Source organism: Cryptomeria japonica, chromosome 10 (genome assembly GCF_030272615.1).
Source record: "Cryptomeria japonica chromosome 10, Sugi_1.0, whole genome shotgun sequence".
Classification (NCBI taxonomy): Eukaryota; Viridiplantae; Streptophyta; class Pinopsida; order Cupressales; family Cupressaceae; genus Cryptomeria; species Cryptomeria japonica.
In genome coordinates, this window is record NC_081414.1 from 562,847,145 (window position 1) to 562,864,748 (window position 17,604).

General features: G+C 38.4%; 1 protein-coding gene across 3 annotated transcripts in view; it reads right to left on the minus strand.

Moving 5' to 3' along the window:
• LOC131060731 (ABC transporter A family member 1) overlaps window positions 1–17,604 on the minus strand; it is a 233,622-nt gene that overhangs the window by 60,904 nt on the left and 155,114 nt on the right. For all 3 annotated transcript variants that reach the window (XM_057994085.2, XM_057994086.2, XM_057994087.2), the window contains 2 exons: window positions 2,042–2,314; window positions 1,762–1,897 (listed from right to left, as the gene is read on the minus strand). In XM_057994085.2, the coding sequence (XP_057850068.2) occupies window positions 1,762–1,897; window positions 2,042–2,314 (409 nt within the window). The remainder of the gene's footprint in view (window positions 1–1,761; window positions 1,898–2,041; window positions 2,315–17,604) is intronic.

The window sequence follows — 17,604 nt, forward strand, 5'->3', positions numbered from 1 at the left end:
TATTCTTGCCAAGATTCCTCAAGGAACTAATTTTTCATAGTCCTTGATTCCTACAAAGGTTGCCAAAATTTTCCATGTGTGTGGTATTAAAACAAAAGGGAGGAATCTAGGGAAGACATAGCAACAAAGAAAGCAACAAACTTTTTGGATTATAGGATAAGGATCATGTGTAGGTGGTAAGTAGAATTCCTCAAAGACATTTGATCAAGGGAATTGATTGGGAGAGGCTTAAGGGTAAAAGATGGAAACCCTTGGTACAACTGAATCCAAAGGCCACAATCAATAGGCACCAATACTAATTTACATGAGCACAATTGCAAGCAAAAAAGAACTCAAAGACTTAGATGAACCTTATCATCTATTATATTAGGTACATAGAGTATAGTGATATAGAAATAAGCTTCTAGACAAAAGGAAGCTACTAAGAGAAGAAAGAGAAATCAAAGCTTCTTATGAAAGGGAGGTATCTAGAAGATGATAGACGTTCAATGAGATTCTAGAACAAGGGAAATTAGAAACGAATATGGATACATAGAGATGTGAGTAAATAATAAAAACATAATATTAAAATACAAAATAATTCCATATCACTAGCTCTCATCATATTTCTCTCTGACTGGGGTGCTTCCCATAGTGTTGGTTGAGTGGTGGTGTTGTTGTGGCCACCAAGGTTCAAACCCCCACTGGGCCATTGTGATCGCAGGCTTGTGCCTTCGCCAATCCATGGTGCTCACAGGTTTAAATCGGAGCTTTGATAATTGGAGATGAGGTCCCTCATTTGTGACCTCACCAGTTCATAGTTCCACGTCAAAAGCGTTTTACGTGGGGCCGAAAGGTGTGTCATGCCAGCGTCACAATCACATTAAAAAGTTTACCAGGCACTTATTTTGAAAAAAATAGCGTTTCTCTCAGATTGGCATGTCCACCTAGATGATATAAAATGTAAATGTTCAGAGAAGGTTCCAACCATGGGAAGAGTATAAAGCATACCAGACTCCAGATACAGGTGGGAAACGGATGAAGCAACCCCAACAATATTAATGGAGTTGTGACAGAATGATGTTAAAGGGAACTAAGTAGAACTTCATTAACAAGAATTTTCATTCAATGAACATCTACAAAGCAAAATTATAGTTAAAAGGAGCATTCAATTCGATAAGAAACATGACCATAATACAATTGACTCTTACGGTGACTAAAAAGTCAAAGACTCCACCAGTGAATTGAACAAATAATGGCATTCAATACTGACATGGGTTTTCAATGTAATATACATGGGCCTATAAGGGATCTTTCACACACACGGTGATCATGTGTTAATTAAAGTAATGCCCTCCAATTCTACACATTAAAATAAACAAACTTCCTTCTCGAATCTTGATGTAAGGAGGTAGATACTTCAAATTACTGGAATCTAGAGCAGTCAGTCAATTTATTTGATTTTATCATGATACAATTCCTTACCAAGATATTATGTAAGATGGTTGAGATGGAATTTTTTCGTTTTCAGTTTATCTGCATCTCCTAAACAACCCTGACACTACATGCTTAGATTGATTATACTATTGTAACAGTTACTATCATGCATCTAGAAGCATAATCTCAAACAAAAATTATAAGCCTTTATTTGCTTGACCCATGTGTAAAATTTAACATTTAATGTTTCATAAATTTCTAATAGAATATTTATATATGCATGCAATCAAACAAGACATGCGGGTTACTATAAGGCATGGTTAAGTAATAAATAATGAATCTTACCAGAAAGCATTGACAATGTTGTACTCTTTCCAGCGCCATTTGTACCAAGAAAACCAAAACACTCCCCTTCATGAACAGAAAAACTTAAGGACTGAACTGCAACCTTCGCTGGCTGATTTGCACGTCCTGGATAAACCTGTTAAACATAGACAGTCCCATTGAGATATCCTGCTAACAACATACAATATATAATATATTGATAGTATTTATTATTGTCTGTATAGATGAAATATTTAGTACATCTTTTTTTCCTCCTTTATTTAAAGATTCATTTATCAACCTTTCTGAGATTTTTCAAGTAGATAATACTATCTGTAGCTTGACCGGATAAAACTCTCAACCGCTCTGCTCGGACATCTTCATCCTCATCTTCAAGCACTGAAGCATGTGATTCAACAGTAGATATGATGAAAGGTTCTGTTATGCCATTGGGCAATCCTGAATAATGCCTACTATCCATCTTCTGTGTAAACCAAGATTTTACTGGAGTCCAACAGACACGCATGGAAGGCAGAAGATCAAATCCCATCACAAGCATGAAATATATAATGCTCTGTCAGAAGAAGAGAAACCAATCAGATATTGTTCATACATGTACAGACATAAATTCCATTAGCAAACAATTTCACAATTACAATAATAATGTTTAGCATGAACATTCTCCTGCAAAATATATTAGCGCTATTTTGAATTTTAATTTTCAATAAAAAAGCATGGAAGCAAGTGGAGATAAGAAGCGTATGGTACAATAACTTTTATTATCCTAATGAATCTTTTAGATCTTAATTCACTATCAAAAAAAAATAGCAGAATCAAACACCAAAATAGCATACACAAAAAACAATCAATAATTTAATGATCTACACAACAAATCTACTATGAATACTAACAAGTAATATCAACCCCTTTCAAGCCTGTGATGTGCAGAGAATTAACTCAGCTTGACCACTGTTCATTTTACAACAAATAACAGAAACAAATGGTTGTGATGGAAAGTCTTATGAAAAACATGAATATTCAACATTGCATCCAAATGTGGCTTCCTAATTACAATCAACAGCTTAGTGCAGGCTGGAAAATAAATGATAAAATCAAGAAAGATTGTGACTTTCACCCAAAGAGTACAGACTACAATACTAATTAATATCACACAAAACCTTCACACTCAGATGACCTACATAGGTAAAAGAGAAAGGCTTGGCTAGGAGCGGCCAATCACAAACAATGTCACACTTACCAAAGAAATTGTTCCCTACACTTTAATAATAACCCATACGGTGAGTTCAATCAAAATATCAATACTTTATATCAATGTTGCACTAACTCGAGAATTTGGTACTGCTGCAGGAAAAGAGAATTAGCGACCAGCCAAATAGCAGTGTGTCAAACTTGTCTTTGGTGAAACCTTTATTCTTTTGAAAAGTTACAAATAACTTAAAGATAAAACTTAGAATAGTAAATAGGACAAAAGATTGGTTAGGAGTGGCAAACCACTAATTAGAATGCAGCAGACTTTGCTTCGACAACCATTAAGACTGAATAGCAGGATAAAGTCAGTCATTGTCTCCCCAAATGGAATGGCAATCAGAAACAATATAAAATTTTAGCAAATATTGAAGATGGTTCCAAATATGATAATCCAAAATTAGTTTAATATAGCTAGAAAAAGGAAATGCAACAGACCGGCCTTCCACCATAGAAAATAGGTGCTCTAATATATTTGCCTTAGAAATGGTACGACAAAACAAGCTTGCACAGTCACCAATGAAAATATAACATTTACTTTCAAGACAAATAAAATTTCCAAAAAAGATTCTTATTATTGCCAATTTTCAGATAAACTACAAAATAACATAGGAACTCACCAAACATTCATAATACAAAAAAATTGGAACCAACAAACTGGAAAATTTAAATGCAAAGAACTAGAAACACATCAAACTATTCTTTTTGTATTTTCTAAAATTTCCCCAACATCCAAACATGGGAAATCTGAAAATCTTCACAAACCCAAACGCTTCACACAAAACTAAAAACCGAAAATCTAGAAATCTTTTCCACTAAAGCACACTGGCAACCTTTGTGTGAAACTAAACTGAAAACTATGAGGGATTTCATCCTTGAGGCTTCACAAAACCAAAGGGTTTTCATCCTCAAGAAAAGAAGAACATATCTTAGTTCTTGTAAAATGAAATTGTTTCAAAAGGCATGTAGAGGCTTTTCAAAAACACTCATCTTCATATCTTCATTTTGAGGAAATAAAATAATTTTTTTTAATTTTTGGTGAATATTTCCCGAAGTTATAAAAATATAATTGTTTTTCAGATCATCTTTTTGCACCATGGTATAGCAAAATTTTAAATAATCACTTTAAATACTTTATTTAAATAATTAAATATAATTTGTCTTTTAATTTTTATTTTTTGACAACTTGAATATTTAATTGTTTATTTAAAAATTAAAATAATCATATTTCTGATTTTTGAATGGTTTATGTAAGACATCTTTTAATATATTTTTATTTTTTGACAACTCCAATTAATTATTTGATTAATTTCATAATTTCAGAAAAAGGGACATGATACAAACACTAAACTTTTATAACCTGATTAACATTCTCAATGTGTACCTTATGCTAGAGTTTTCATACCCAAGTGTTTAGAATGATGAGTCTATTAGCAATAATGATTTTATCCTTCATATATCTCAAAACAGCACCGAGATCGCATCCCATCATGCATATACAAATTTGAATTTAAGCAAAAGAATCTGTGTGCTCTTTACTACAAGTTTTATCTTTTCTCCTTTCCCCATTATTAGAGTGCTTTCCATGACAATAAGAATCTTGTAATGGCATAATATGAAACTATAAATATGTGCTATTACTATCTTTTCCATCACTTCTCTTGTTGATTTACAATATATTATGAGATTTGCAAGAACACAACCACCCTTGTGATTTATGATTTCAAAATTAGAATCAACCATAACATTCTTATGAATTCCATATCCATCAACATAGCTATTCTTAAAATCGATCACATGTGGCAAAGAGTCAATCTTTGTAATGCTTGGAGATTTGTAGGGAATTCTGGGACTGGAACATCTTTTCCCTTATTGGGATCTTTGCATTCAACAAGAAATACTTGTTCCTTTCTAACTTAGTTAAGGCAAATATTGGCTAGCATATGAATGTATTAGATGCCAAACTACAACAAAAAAGATACTGAACAACTATACAATTCACAATAATAATTTATGAGATCCTCATTTGTCAAAATATTATAGTTGAAACAGCAAATCCAACAATTCACAACGCTAATATGAATTAGGAAACCCTCAAATGCTAAAAATATTCAATATGACAACAAATCCGAATATTGATAGCTGATATAAACTTGGAAACTGTTATATGAAAAAAATATGATAAATATTAAAGCAGATCTCATGTACTAACAACTAGTATAAATATTAAAGCTTCATATACACCTCACAATTAATCATAAACAACAGATCTAATAAGTAATCATGATAACTGGGGTTGACCCTGCAGTGCAACGGTTGTTGCAAGCGTAGTGTTGATACTGCATCATAGGTTCAAGCTTGGCGGAACTAGGTCGGATGACAGAAGGTGATTGACGGAGAACGGAAGGTTGGGGAACGACACTGAATGACAGATGGTGACTACTCAGGCGGCGATAGGAGAGGTGGTGAGTACTGTCAATGGATCGAGTCGGAGGATGGAGACCAAAGGTTGGACAATGGATGACAGTAGAGGAGGGTTGTTACGTAAGTATTAAAGTACAGAATTAACAAGAGAGGTGTTAATGCCTCAAATTTCATGGTTAATGTGGACAAGAGGATGGTGCACTTGGAGTAGTGACTGGTGGAGGAAGCGTATGTCGGTGCATTCGGAGGCATGACAAGCGGAGGAGGTGAATGGAGAGAAGAGGATGAGGAGAGGAAGACGGATAGGAGAAAAAGATGAAGAAGAGGAGAACAAGGAGAGGACGGTAGAGAAAAGGATAGGGAGGGAGGCTAGAGTGGGAAAAAGGAGAATGGAGAGGAAGAAAGGAAGGAAGGAAAAAGGATGGAAAGGAAGAAGGTAGAAACCTGCAGATGCCTATTGGGGAGGTGTTAATGCCTCAGCCTGATCTCAGGGGTGGGGTCCCCCATTGTGGCCCCACTAGTTCATAGCTCCAATCAAAAGTATTCACCGATCAAAAAGAAAAAAAAAAGTAATCATCATAATTAATTATTACAGCCAATATAATTAACAAATACAATAATTAGTAGCAGCAATAAATCCTCATAAATCACCAATAATAGATCTGCAACTTGGCGCCAATATATTTATTAATTTTCAGAAAAACTCATAGAGATATACACTCACAACTTCATCGTACAGCTGTACAACTCCTTAGCAATATTAATTATGCTTGGTGTAAGGCTGCTGCAATTGTGATAATGTTGATATGAACTACAACCAATGGTAGGATAGGCTTTCATGTGGTAGGGCAAACCAAGACAGGTGTACAATGATGAATGTGGCAATTGGAAATGTTTTTTTAGGGTAGATTTGACCTTGGTGCAGCCAAGAAAGGGGTTGCACAGCAGCTACACGGCATGACTTTCCCCACAAATGGTTCGGCAAGATAAAACAGCAGCAAACACCTCACAACCAATAATAAAAATGACTGGAAATCAACAAAGTTAATCTTGTGCAACAGAAAATCATCCACAATGCCTTCCATGATCAGCATTTGCACAATATCAATCAGATTTCCTTGTAAATAATCAATCAATTCAATCCTTGACAATAAAATCTTCAATTATTATTTTGACAAATCAGCACAAATGTGATCCTGTTGATGTGTGTTTTATGCACATAACATTTCAGAATAAAATACCAAGGTAATTTACCTCTCTTGAACAAAATCACCTCAGATGCTAAGGGTTAGATCAACTAAAATGATTCCAAGGTTTCTACATGTCAGGTCTTGACGAGTGGGTAACTCAATGGTCGATGTGAATTGTTGTGTTCACTTGGGGACTTACACAAATGTTTGGATTATCTTCTTTGATCATGAAATATGCGGAATAGGTTTGCTAACAACTTAGGATTTAGCAATGTAGTTCTGGACTTAATTCTTACTAAAAAATGGGCAAAAGGAATAGGGTTCAGGAAATCTATTCTAAGCCTAGGAATGTAAAATGATGAACAAATTTAGTGGAATCAAACTAGGCAAGGTCTCACAAACAGGTATTGACACAAACTTAGTGCAATCATCTAAGGTATACTTATGGATTTTCAAACTATTACCATCAGACGTTGACACCATCCAAGCTGATGCTTGTCAAGGGATGCATAATAATTGAAGTTAAGCTTACTCAAATTTCCAGTTGACCACACAAGGCGCACTTACCAACGGCAAGAAGCCAGTGGTATGGATTAAGGATTCCGCACAAATATATTCAACAAATCTTCCACTCAATCTAACAAACATGAAAACAAATTCTAATCTAACTTGGAGGAATTGAGAACCATGAATGCAAAGACAACATTTGAAGAGCAAAATCACCAACAAATTGAACAATGATTTAGATTCAAATAGCTGCAGCATATACCAACAATTCTACAAAAACTCTCCCTTACAAATGAGAGACAATGAGGTATATATAGAGTCTCAGACAAAATGGATGGCCAAGATTAAAAGTAAATCAAGGGCCAAGATCATGCCAACAAAACCCTAGAATTGCCCTAATTAGGGTTTACATCAAAAATGGTGCCACCAACATATGGCCCAATAAAAAAATACTTAGTCATCAAATAGGGAATCTTCTAGAAGATTCCTCCCTACATCTCTCTCTCTCCTAGCATACTCCAAGAATCTAGCCAATACAGAATAAGATTTCTCCATGGAAATGCTAGGTAAGGTATCCTGTTGTAAATCAATCACATCCAATGTGTCCAAGCAAGCATCCAAAGTGTTCTCCCAATCCGACATGAGCTTCTGCGAACTATGAACATGAATCAACAAAGAGACCAAATCATCAATCTGACTCTTCTTCAAAGAGTCCAACTGACAGAAATACGTAAGTTTCATCTTGTCTCTTAATTCGGCTAAGTGTAAACCACTAGCATCACTAACATCAACACCCAATAACTCCTCAATTGAGGCAAGGATCTTCAACTGAATATCCTGAATTGATCCTTCCATCTCTGTACAACTCAGTTGGGCGTTCTCATAAGTTGATTTCTTCATGGCCAATGAACAATACCAGCCATGGAAATCATATCTGTCTCCATTGTGCACAATATTCTCCTTGATCAATGTGGACTTGGGAATCTTCTTCAATGCTTTGAGGCGTGGAATAGTCCTATCCTGGATAAGTCGGAATTCTTCCCAAACTCCCTCCAAATACTGGATTCTAAACATGAGCCCTATTGTCCTATCATATGCCTGGACAAACTGAGTAAGGAAATCATCCGCCTATTTTCTTGCACTTTCAATCCATTTCTCCACCTCCAAGAGAGTGAATGTAGTCCATGATCAACTGCAATAGGGGAAATAAGGGTGGGATTCTCAGGCCTTATCCCTGCAATGTACTCTCTAAGTCTGATATTTTCTTCTTTGTACTTCTCCTTCTCTTCAATCTCTCTATCCAATCTTGCATTGATTGCCGTAAGGTTATCACCAACCTTCTGAAATTCTTGCTCTCTTGTAGTACAGCCAAGGGCAACTAAAGTAATCTGGAAATCCATAGGAGTAGCAATGTCCGTCGTCACACCTCCAATAGGAACAACCATCTGGGCAATCCACATTCCTATCTCATCTCTAGCTATGTGCGACAAGATCTCAGCTCTCTTAGGTTCTTTCTCCTTATTGTTCCTAGCTAAGTAGTCATCCATGTTATCAATAGGCTATACCTCTATCATTTTCTTACTCTTTTCCATACTCTCCATTAGCCAATCAGGGATAGCGGACATCTCCATACCCTCATCGAGACACATATCTCGATCAAGCCCTCTCAATGTCGAGATAACATCATCATCATCATCAGGATTGCTCCTGATCAAATCATATACCTCATTTCCCAAACTAACTTCCAAAAGGACAGTCGGGGATCCCGGTTGATCATCATTCTCATTTGGTGGAGCGGATGTCACTGTGGCATGTAAATCCTAAATATTCTCTGGTAGTATCACTGTGTTGGAACATTGTTGGGTCTCCTTGTTTTGTTCTATCATTTCAACTTCCTTGATTGATGAGACACTAAGAGGGGGTGAAGGAATGATAGGCGAAGGAATGATAGTCTTTTGTTTCTTCTTCTTGACCTCCTCAATCTTCTTCCCTCTGGCCTTGACTTCTCCTAGTGTGTTTTTCCTTCTCTTGGGAGCTTGACTCTCCTCATCTGTGTGAATCCTGACATCACCGATAGTCATCTGATCATCCTCGGAAGCGGATTCTTCCGGTTTCATCTTTTCATAAGTGAAGGAAAGACCCATATCAACTAACTTATTCATCTAAATATCCACCCATGCTCGAGAGAAACTCAAGACCTCTCTCATCAATATCTTCAAATCTATCTCTTCTAACTCTGACCAATTAGGCAATAAGATCCCCTTCTTCATTTCATTTTCATACTGTGGATGCGTATGATCTCTGTCATCTAACACCTGATCAAGAATGAGGAAAAGTCCACACTTCCTCATGAAATCCACTAACATCTTGGACCACATTAGTCTCTTCACTGCTTGCTCGTCCATCAGGTTGGCCCAATAATCTTTTATGTTTGCCTTGTGGATGAACTTTTATCCCCTAATCCTTCCAACTTTCTTCTCTAGATCAAATCTTTCTCTTCTCTTGAAGGTTGCAAATCGATAGAATGCAAGATCCTCACTCGCAGTGCTGGCAGCTAAGGCAGATTGGCAAACCTCCAACGTCTTCCCAACTGAAATAAGGAATGTCATGCCTGTCTTGTGCTTCTCTTTCTAAATGGAATCAAACTCTAGAAGTTGTCTCACCACTTCCAACAAGATCATTCTGTCGGAAGGATACCTAGGAAGTCTATAGAGTTCGGATTGAAACCCATGAATCCTAAGGTACATGAAAGTGGGAAACTGTATATACCACAATCCATATTTATCTATCATCTTCGTTGCCTCCTTGGACAACCTCCTGTGGATTCCGCCTTGCAGCATCCGCATGATGTACATTGTGAATACTTCATTCACTCTCATAATCTTCAATTCTATACATGTTCAGCTGCGGATAGCACTCATAACTACTGAATTGTCCTTGCCCATTCCTGACTTCACCTCTACATATCAATCATTTGTATGTAACAAACCGTGCAAGCAGGTACACCAAATAGGAAGTCATGGCGAATGACTTGGACCGCTCTACATTCCTCATCTGAAAGTCCAGATTGTCACTTATGATTCTAGACCAATTTATCAACGTCCCTCTAAGACAATCCTAGATAAAATTGAACATCCATCCATCGTATATTGCACCCTGTGGCATCCCCATCACTCGGTTAAGCAGGAATACTAAATCACTATATTCCTCTTTGAAATTTGTGCACATGAGTGTCTTGGGAGCCTTGGAATGATGAGGCCTAGGCTCCATCATCCACTCCTTATTCACCATGGTCTTACACGCATCCATCTTCTTATATCGATCTTCATATTCATCTTTAGTTACATCCTTCATGTCTGCTCCACGTGGAATTCCAAACACTTTAGCAATCACATCCTCAGCAAGGTAGGCAATGACGACGCCCTTAGGAGTCTTGATCATTTGGGAGCAAAGATCATAACATCGTGCACACTCCAGGATAAGCTCACTGCACTGAATGGACTGTGAAAATCCAGCGGCTTGAAAATACCACTCTTCATAATGTTCACATACGCTAGGGAAGGAATCTGGCTTCCAACTCCGAACATCCGCTGTCGCATCTGGTTCAAGTTCAAGAAATGCATGTTTGTGTCCATTATCTCCTTCCATCTGCATGACATCCTGGATTCCAAATAGAATCCAGTCTCAAGTATCTTCTGTTGTTCTCTCCTTTCCTTAAGTCCGGACTTCGACATCGCACCTGTACAAAGCTTGAAGTTAGAACTTAGGAAAAATAATATTCTTAAATAAAATTCCTGACTTCTTAAAGATTTAGACTAATTAGGGTATGAAAATCAGGAAAATAATCCACACTCTAGATAGATTTCAACAATTTAAATACAAAATGTGACAAGGTTAAGGTATGAAACCCTCATGAAATCAACACCTCCTTATACTTAGAAATTTTGTGCAAATTTAAGTGCAAAGGAGTATACCGGATCAAGAGTGACTAAGGAAAGATGTGAAAGGTTGTGTTTTCACACAAAATTATGTCTGAGGACACCTTCCGAAGTCAACAATGGCTGCCAACAAATCTGAAGACAACCTGCAACTAGTACAAATTAACCCCCCAAAACAAGTTGCAATCATTCAAAATATGCACATATTTGATAAAAATCAATCATGATGGTGAAAGCAACCAAACTCGGGAACATAGGTATGGCTGGTATAAGATAAGTTTTCTGAGGACAAGCAGCCAAAATGAAGTTGCAGACTTGTGACAGCTCGCAAATGGTCTGAGGATTGACTGAAAAATGATCCCCAAAATGCCTCCAAGTGTGAATCGTTGAAGTTGTGGTTGGCTGGGCAATGAAGTATAAGTCTGAAAATTGATGATCAGCCAACAATGGAGGTCGCATCAGCTGTAACAATGGCGTCAAGACTTAGATCTGCAATGATCACAGCAAGTAGGAACAATGGCAGCCACCAAACATGAAGGAAATCCACCAAAATATGGCACCAAACCCTTGCAAAACCAAAATCGAAATTTCTCCAACTATGGCGCCAAAAACACAAGTCTGAAAATGTCATCAAAGCAAACTCCATTCTGCCAAATCAAGTCTGAGAACAGCAAGCAAGGATGGCAGCATCAAGGAAAATCGCCTAAGTTGGAGGTAGAAACCCCCAAACAGAAAAATCACCCAAACAGAAAAATCACCCTACTTGGCAAAATCGCTACCTAACCAAAAATGGAGATACCTCTCCAAAAATCGTGGCACAAAGTTATCAATGGCAGCCACCAAAAGTTGCCAAGCTGTAAAAAATAACTGGCAATGGCAGCAAGAATAGTCTTCAATCAATCACTTCATTGGAACACTTCCTCCAAAATTGCCAACTAGAGAGAAAATCGCCCCAAGTATGGATATACTTGGCAAACTCAATAATAAAATAATGTTGGATCTATCTCTATTTGAACTTACTTTCATCATCAACTCTCACCACACAAGCAATGTGGGATAAAACACTTGTTCTTGTACTTACCTAGTAGAAACCGATTTGCTTCTAGAAGGTTGAAAACATTAAATGCTCATTGCAAATCATTAACTGTTTTTTTTATTTTTAAAATAATCATTGCCTTTCATTAAAAAAAACAATTAAATGGGGCTCACTTTATTTAAATATTTCAATTTAAATCCAAAATGGGCCAATTGGGGAAAATCGATCGAAGGATTAAAAAATCCTAACAAAAATCACTTAAAATCATCAAAATATCCCCTTAGGGGAAAACCGATCCCAATAGGGATAAAAAAATCCCATTAAAAATCATCAAATGTGCACAAAATGGGGTCTAGAGGAAAATCGATCTAGGTCTGGAATGAAAACTCCACTCAAAATTATATCATTCACACAAAAATACCCCCTGGTGGAAAAACAACCCCAGTTTGGATGAAAATCTAGACTCAAAACATTGGAAATCTCTCTCAGTGGAAAATCGACTTGAGTCAAGACTAAGTGTCTGCACAAAAATCCTCAAAACTTGTCACAAAAGACCTGGTGGAAAATCGACCCAGGTGTGGAATCAAGACAAATGTCATCCGCAATCCTATCCATACTCCCTGGTGGAAAAACGTGGGTAGTCAGGATAAATCCTAACACTTAGTCAAAATTTATTGCATCCAAGGGAGATTCGATCCTAGTATGGATTCACAGTGGTGGAAAAATGAGGCAAGTATGGATTCCAAGGGAAATCCATGTCCAATTTGGAGTTTGAGTGGGGAAAACCATGGGTAGTCAGGAATATGAGGGGAAAAGCACCTCTAGTATGGAATTTTGACCTTTTAACCCTTAGAATATGGATTTTCATCCGAGAAATGATGATTTTTCCACTCAAATCACTAGGAAACTTCAAAACTCAATAAAACTTGACTGGACCTAGGCAAATTCATCAAAAATTGGACCGTAACACAAGGAAATCTATCGGGATAATGTGCGAAATCAATTTGAATAACTTCCTAGGAGCGAGAAATCAACTCCAAAAGGTCTAAAAACACCTTAGCACTTAAAATCACCGACATGGACGTTTTAAAAAAAACACATTACTGCTCGAAAGGTCTACACTTAGACAAAACTAGGATCATAAAAAGAAACTCAACTTTCACATGCTTGATCCTATAACTTCTAAAACTCTAAATGACACTAGGCATGACCAAAACTCCGAGACTCAAGCACGGGAAACAGAAAATTGCCCACTAAGCTACCAAAACCCTAACCTAAACACGCGGAAAGCAGGAAAAAGGGGGTCATGTTGATGTGTTTTTTATGACTACGTCGAACATAGAATAAAGTTGCCTAACGGTCACTTCACTCTCTCTTGATCAAAGTGCGATTGCATGCTAAGATTGCAAGAAGTTCAAACAATTGAGTCCAAGGTTCCTTTATGCTACGGGCGTGACTCAGTTGGCTGATATGATTGCTGGTAATCCAAGGGGCCTTAAGTTTGCATCATTCTTTCACTTCTTTGTTGTGGCTGGAACTCCATCATCGGATATGGCAATTCTACGATGCAATGATATCAACAATTAATGCTTCGGTGGACAAATTCCAAATAAACCAAGCTCTGCTTCGCCAAGATCAACTACAACTCCACAAGAACCGGTGCAATCTTTTGAGGATGTTGAAGGATTTTCACATTGAGAAAGTGCATTTGATTACCCAACACGGTGCAATCCAAACGACTATTCACAATCGAACTTAGCACAAATTTGGGGGTTCAGGCTAACTTTACACTGCAACTTACAATCAGCAAGATGCAAAAAGTATGAACCATGGAAATTCATCAAACACCATTACATTCTCCATTGAAATCCAAGCACTTTATCTAACAACTAAGAAAATAAAATTCTACTCTAAGTGAGGAAGGTGAAACTGTTTTCATGTTATGACACCCTTGGTCCATCAGTGAGAACCGATCAGAGACATGTCCCATGGACCAGCACTGCCCCGGTTGATCAAGGAGAGAAGAATCATAAGGTGTGAAGTGTTGCCTTGTCCGGAGGAAGTTCCTCCCAAGGCCCTCTCTTTCTCCTTTTCTTGGAACTTCGGAACCCCGAGGTTCCAAAGTTCTTTGCCCTTGTCTTCTTCCTTCTTCCTGCTCCGGAACCTCGAGGTTCCGAAGTTCTTTGCCCTTGTCTTCTTCCTTCTTCTTGCTCCAGAACTCCGGAACACCGAGGTTCCGAGTTTCTTTGCCTTAGCCTCTTTCTTTCCTGCTCCGGAACTCCAAGTTTCCGAAGTTCCCTTCCTTCCCTTAGCTTTTCTTTTGTTATAGTTCCTCAACCCCGGAACTCTGAAACCCCAAGGTTCCGAAGTTCCTAGTCCCCGGAACTCCAGAACCCCCAGGTTCCAAAGTTCCAAGTCTTCAACCCTAGAACTCCGGAACCCCCAAGTTCCCAAAGTTCCTTGTCCAACTACGGTGACTCTGGTTCCCGAAGTTCCCCAACTACGGTGACTCTGGTCCCCGAAGTTCCCCAACTACGGTGACTCCAATCCCCGAAGTTCCCCAACTACGGTGACTCGGGTCTCCGAAGTTCCCATTCTCTCTTAGTCCCTTTCCCTCTCTATCCCGGAACTCCGGAACCCCGAGGTTCCGAAGTTCCCTTCCTTGCCTTTCCCGGAACCCCGGAGCTCCGAGGTTCCAACGTTCCCTCCTCCCCCTTCTTCTTTCTTCTCCCCGGAACTCCGGAACCCCGAGGTTCCGACGTTCCCTCCTCCCCCTTCTTCCTTCTTCTCCCCGAAACTCTAGAACCCCGAGGTTCCGAAGTTCCTTCCCCTTTTGCTTTCTCTCTCTAGTTCCTCCGGAACTCCGGAACCCCGAGGTTCCGAGGTTCTTCCCTTGTCTTCCTCACTTCGGGAGTCCGAGCTTCCAAAGTCTCCAACCTTCCTTCCGACAGGCGACACTTCTGGATGGCGTGATCGACACTCAAAGGCTTTTAATGCTCTGACAGCTTGGTGACTTATGCACTTTTTTTGCGGAGCAACAGGGGTGCATTTAATGTTTTTTGGTAGGATTTCCATCAAGAGAGGTGCGGGGCCATGCTAGGTGACTTATGTCATGTCTGACTTTGGAAGGTCAGTCAATCTATCTTCCTCAAAATTGCCTTTGGAGGTATGGCTAGGTTGCTTGCATGTACAAGTCAAGTGCATGCACTTCCCTGCACTTCCAGACTGACATGCAGGGGTCATGATCACCCTTGTGACCATTTTCTATATAGTGGCTTTTAAGCCTCATTGTAAAGGGTTCTCTCCCTGCTGCCTTGAGATCTCTTATGCTCTTCTCTTCTCTTGAAGACTTGTAATCTTTTGCATTTCTGCAACTGTAAGATTGGCTTTTGGCCTTATGATTAATTGAAAATCACCATTCTTGCCTCTTTTCAACTTATGTATTTTGTCTATGCTTTCTTACCTCCATCATAGGTGTATGTCTTGTGGCTTTTTCTCTTCATATATGCTGTGTTAACTGGTTTTTCTAAGTGTGACTTGTGGGAATCCTTCTCCCCTCTTGGCATTCAATGAATTCTAACCTTCATATATGCATTGGGATCACTTATACAACTGAAAAGTTGTGCACCTTCAAGGTGTTTCAGTTAATTACCTGTGTCATTTCGGTAGGGAGAGAAACAATCTCTTCTTGGTGCATCACCCCATTTTATTCCAAGCAATTCTCTCTTCCTTTTGCCTCTGCAAGTTGTTAGGATAGGTTTAGGAGTTAGTTTTGAAGTGTTGAGTTGGTTCAACACCTGCACCTAGATAGAGAAGGAAGTCGGCCTTCTCCGGAGATTCAACCCCCTTGCGCAAGGTCCCACACTTCGAGGTTGTTTCCATGTTTCACAAGGTTGCTAAGTTGATAGCTCAGCAAGGGTGCAAGCTTTTGTGATAACAGAAACCATGCAAGTTTTGAAGAAATAACTTAAGTGGACACCATCAGAGAACAATGCTTCACTATTATTTTCTCAAAAACTTATCGCAACAATTTCATACAAAGCTCCCTCCTCTTACAAATGAGGGGGGTCACCCCTTTATATAGGCCTCAGGCCATGACTACATGCCAAACCCTAATTAGGGTTTCCCCAAAAGATTCCCCACACATGATGCAACAAGGTGGGAATCAACAATAAATGCCCCATAAAGCCCATATACAATTAATTACAATCCTGCCAAAAATGGCACCCAAAATAGCATCCATTGCACATTAAATGTACCACCTCTTTCAAATTCACCCATGTGTTGAATATTCATCCATGCAAAAATCACCCCATTATGTCATAAATTCTCCATCATTTCCACATGTAGCGGCTGCATGCAAAAGGAATCTGCCATAAATTCAACATGCAATGACCGGGTTGCCATTTGGTCAAATATTTCGGTAATGAGTGCGCCACCCTATTGCCATGCATTCAATAGATCCTCGCCATGCAAGTGGACCTCGTCATCGTATATCCGTTCCTGCACATCTAGAATTGTTGGAGAGAGAAAATTTGATTCAAGAAGAATTTTCTTGAAGTCTCTTCAACTTTCCTTGCTTGGAAAAGGTTTTCCATCAATTTTCACCATCTCCTATTTTTTAGGAATTTTCCACAAAATATGGTTTCAAGTCCAGGAGGGAGAGAATTTGAAATTTGGATGTGATTTGATGCTCGAGAATAGATTTTTCAAGAATTTTCCCAGGGGAAATTTCTTGTTCAGTTCATCCCTGATTCCTTCCTTGCCTTAGAAATTTTATCTTCAATTCATCCTTGGGTGTGATTTCTTCCTTGCTTGGAATTTCGTCCTGAAGGAAGGAATTTCCATTACTTAGCCAAATTTTCATCTTTCCCAAAAATCAAGTCATGAAGGAAGGAATTTCCAACACAGTCAATTTTTCACCTTTCCTGGAATTATGTCCTGAAGGAAGGAATTTCCAACACTAAGCCAAATTTTCACATTTCCTGGAATTTTGTCCTGAAGGAAGGAATTTCCAACACAGCCAAATTTTCACATTTCTTGGAATTTTGTCCTGAAGGAAGGAATGTCCAACACTTAGTCAATTTTCCACTTTCTTGGAATTTCTTCTTCTTGGGCAGCAATTCTTCCTTAAAGGAATTTTTTTGAATTTTGAATTTTTCTTCCTGAACCCTGATTTTTATGTCTTGTTTCCAACCTTGGGCACATTTTGGAACTGGAGAAGAAATTCTGGAAATTTGTTCCTTGAGAAAGGAATTTTTGTGCTCTTTGAATTCATCATGTCCGCAGGGAGCTTTCTTGACCAACTTTTCACATCTCCTATTTTTTAGAACTTTCCTAAAATTTAGGTCCCAGGTCCCAGGTCCAGGAGATAGAGAAATTTATCACGATTCCGAATCCATTAAAATTTCCAGATTCAGATAAGATTCAGTGCCTAAAAATGGAAAATTCAAAAAATTTCCCGAGGGGTTTTTTTGCTTTTCATTCCTCCTTGACCCTTGGA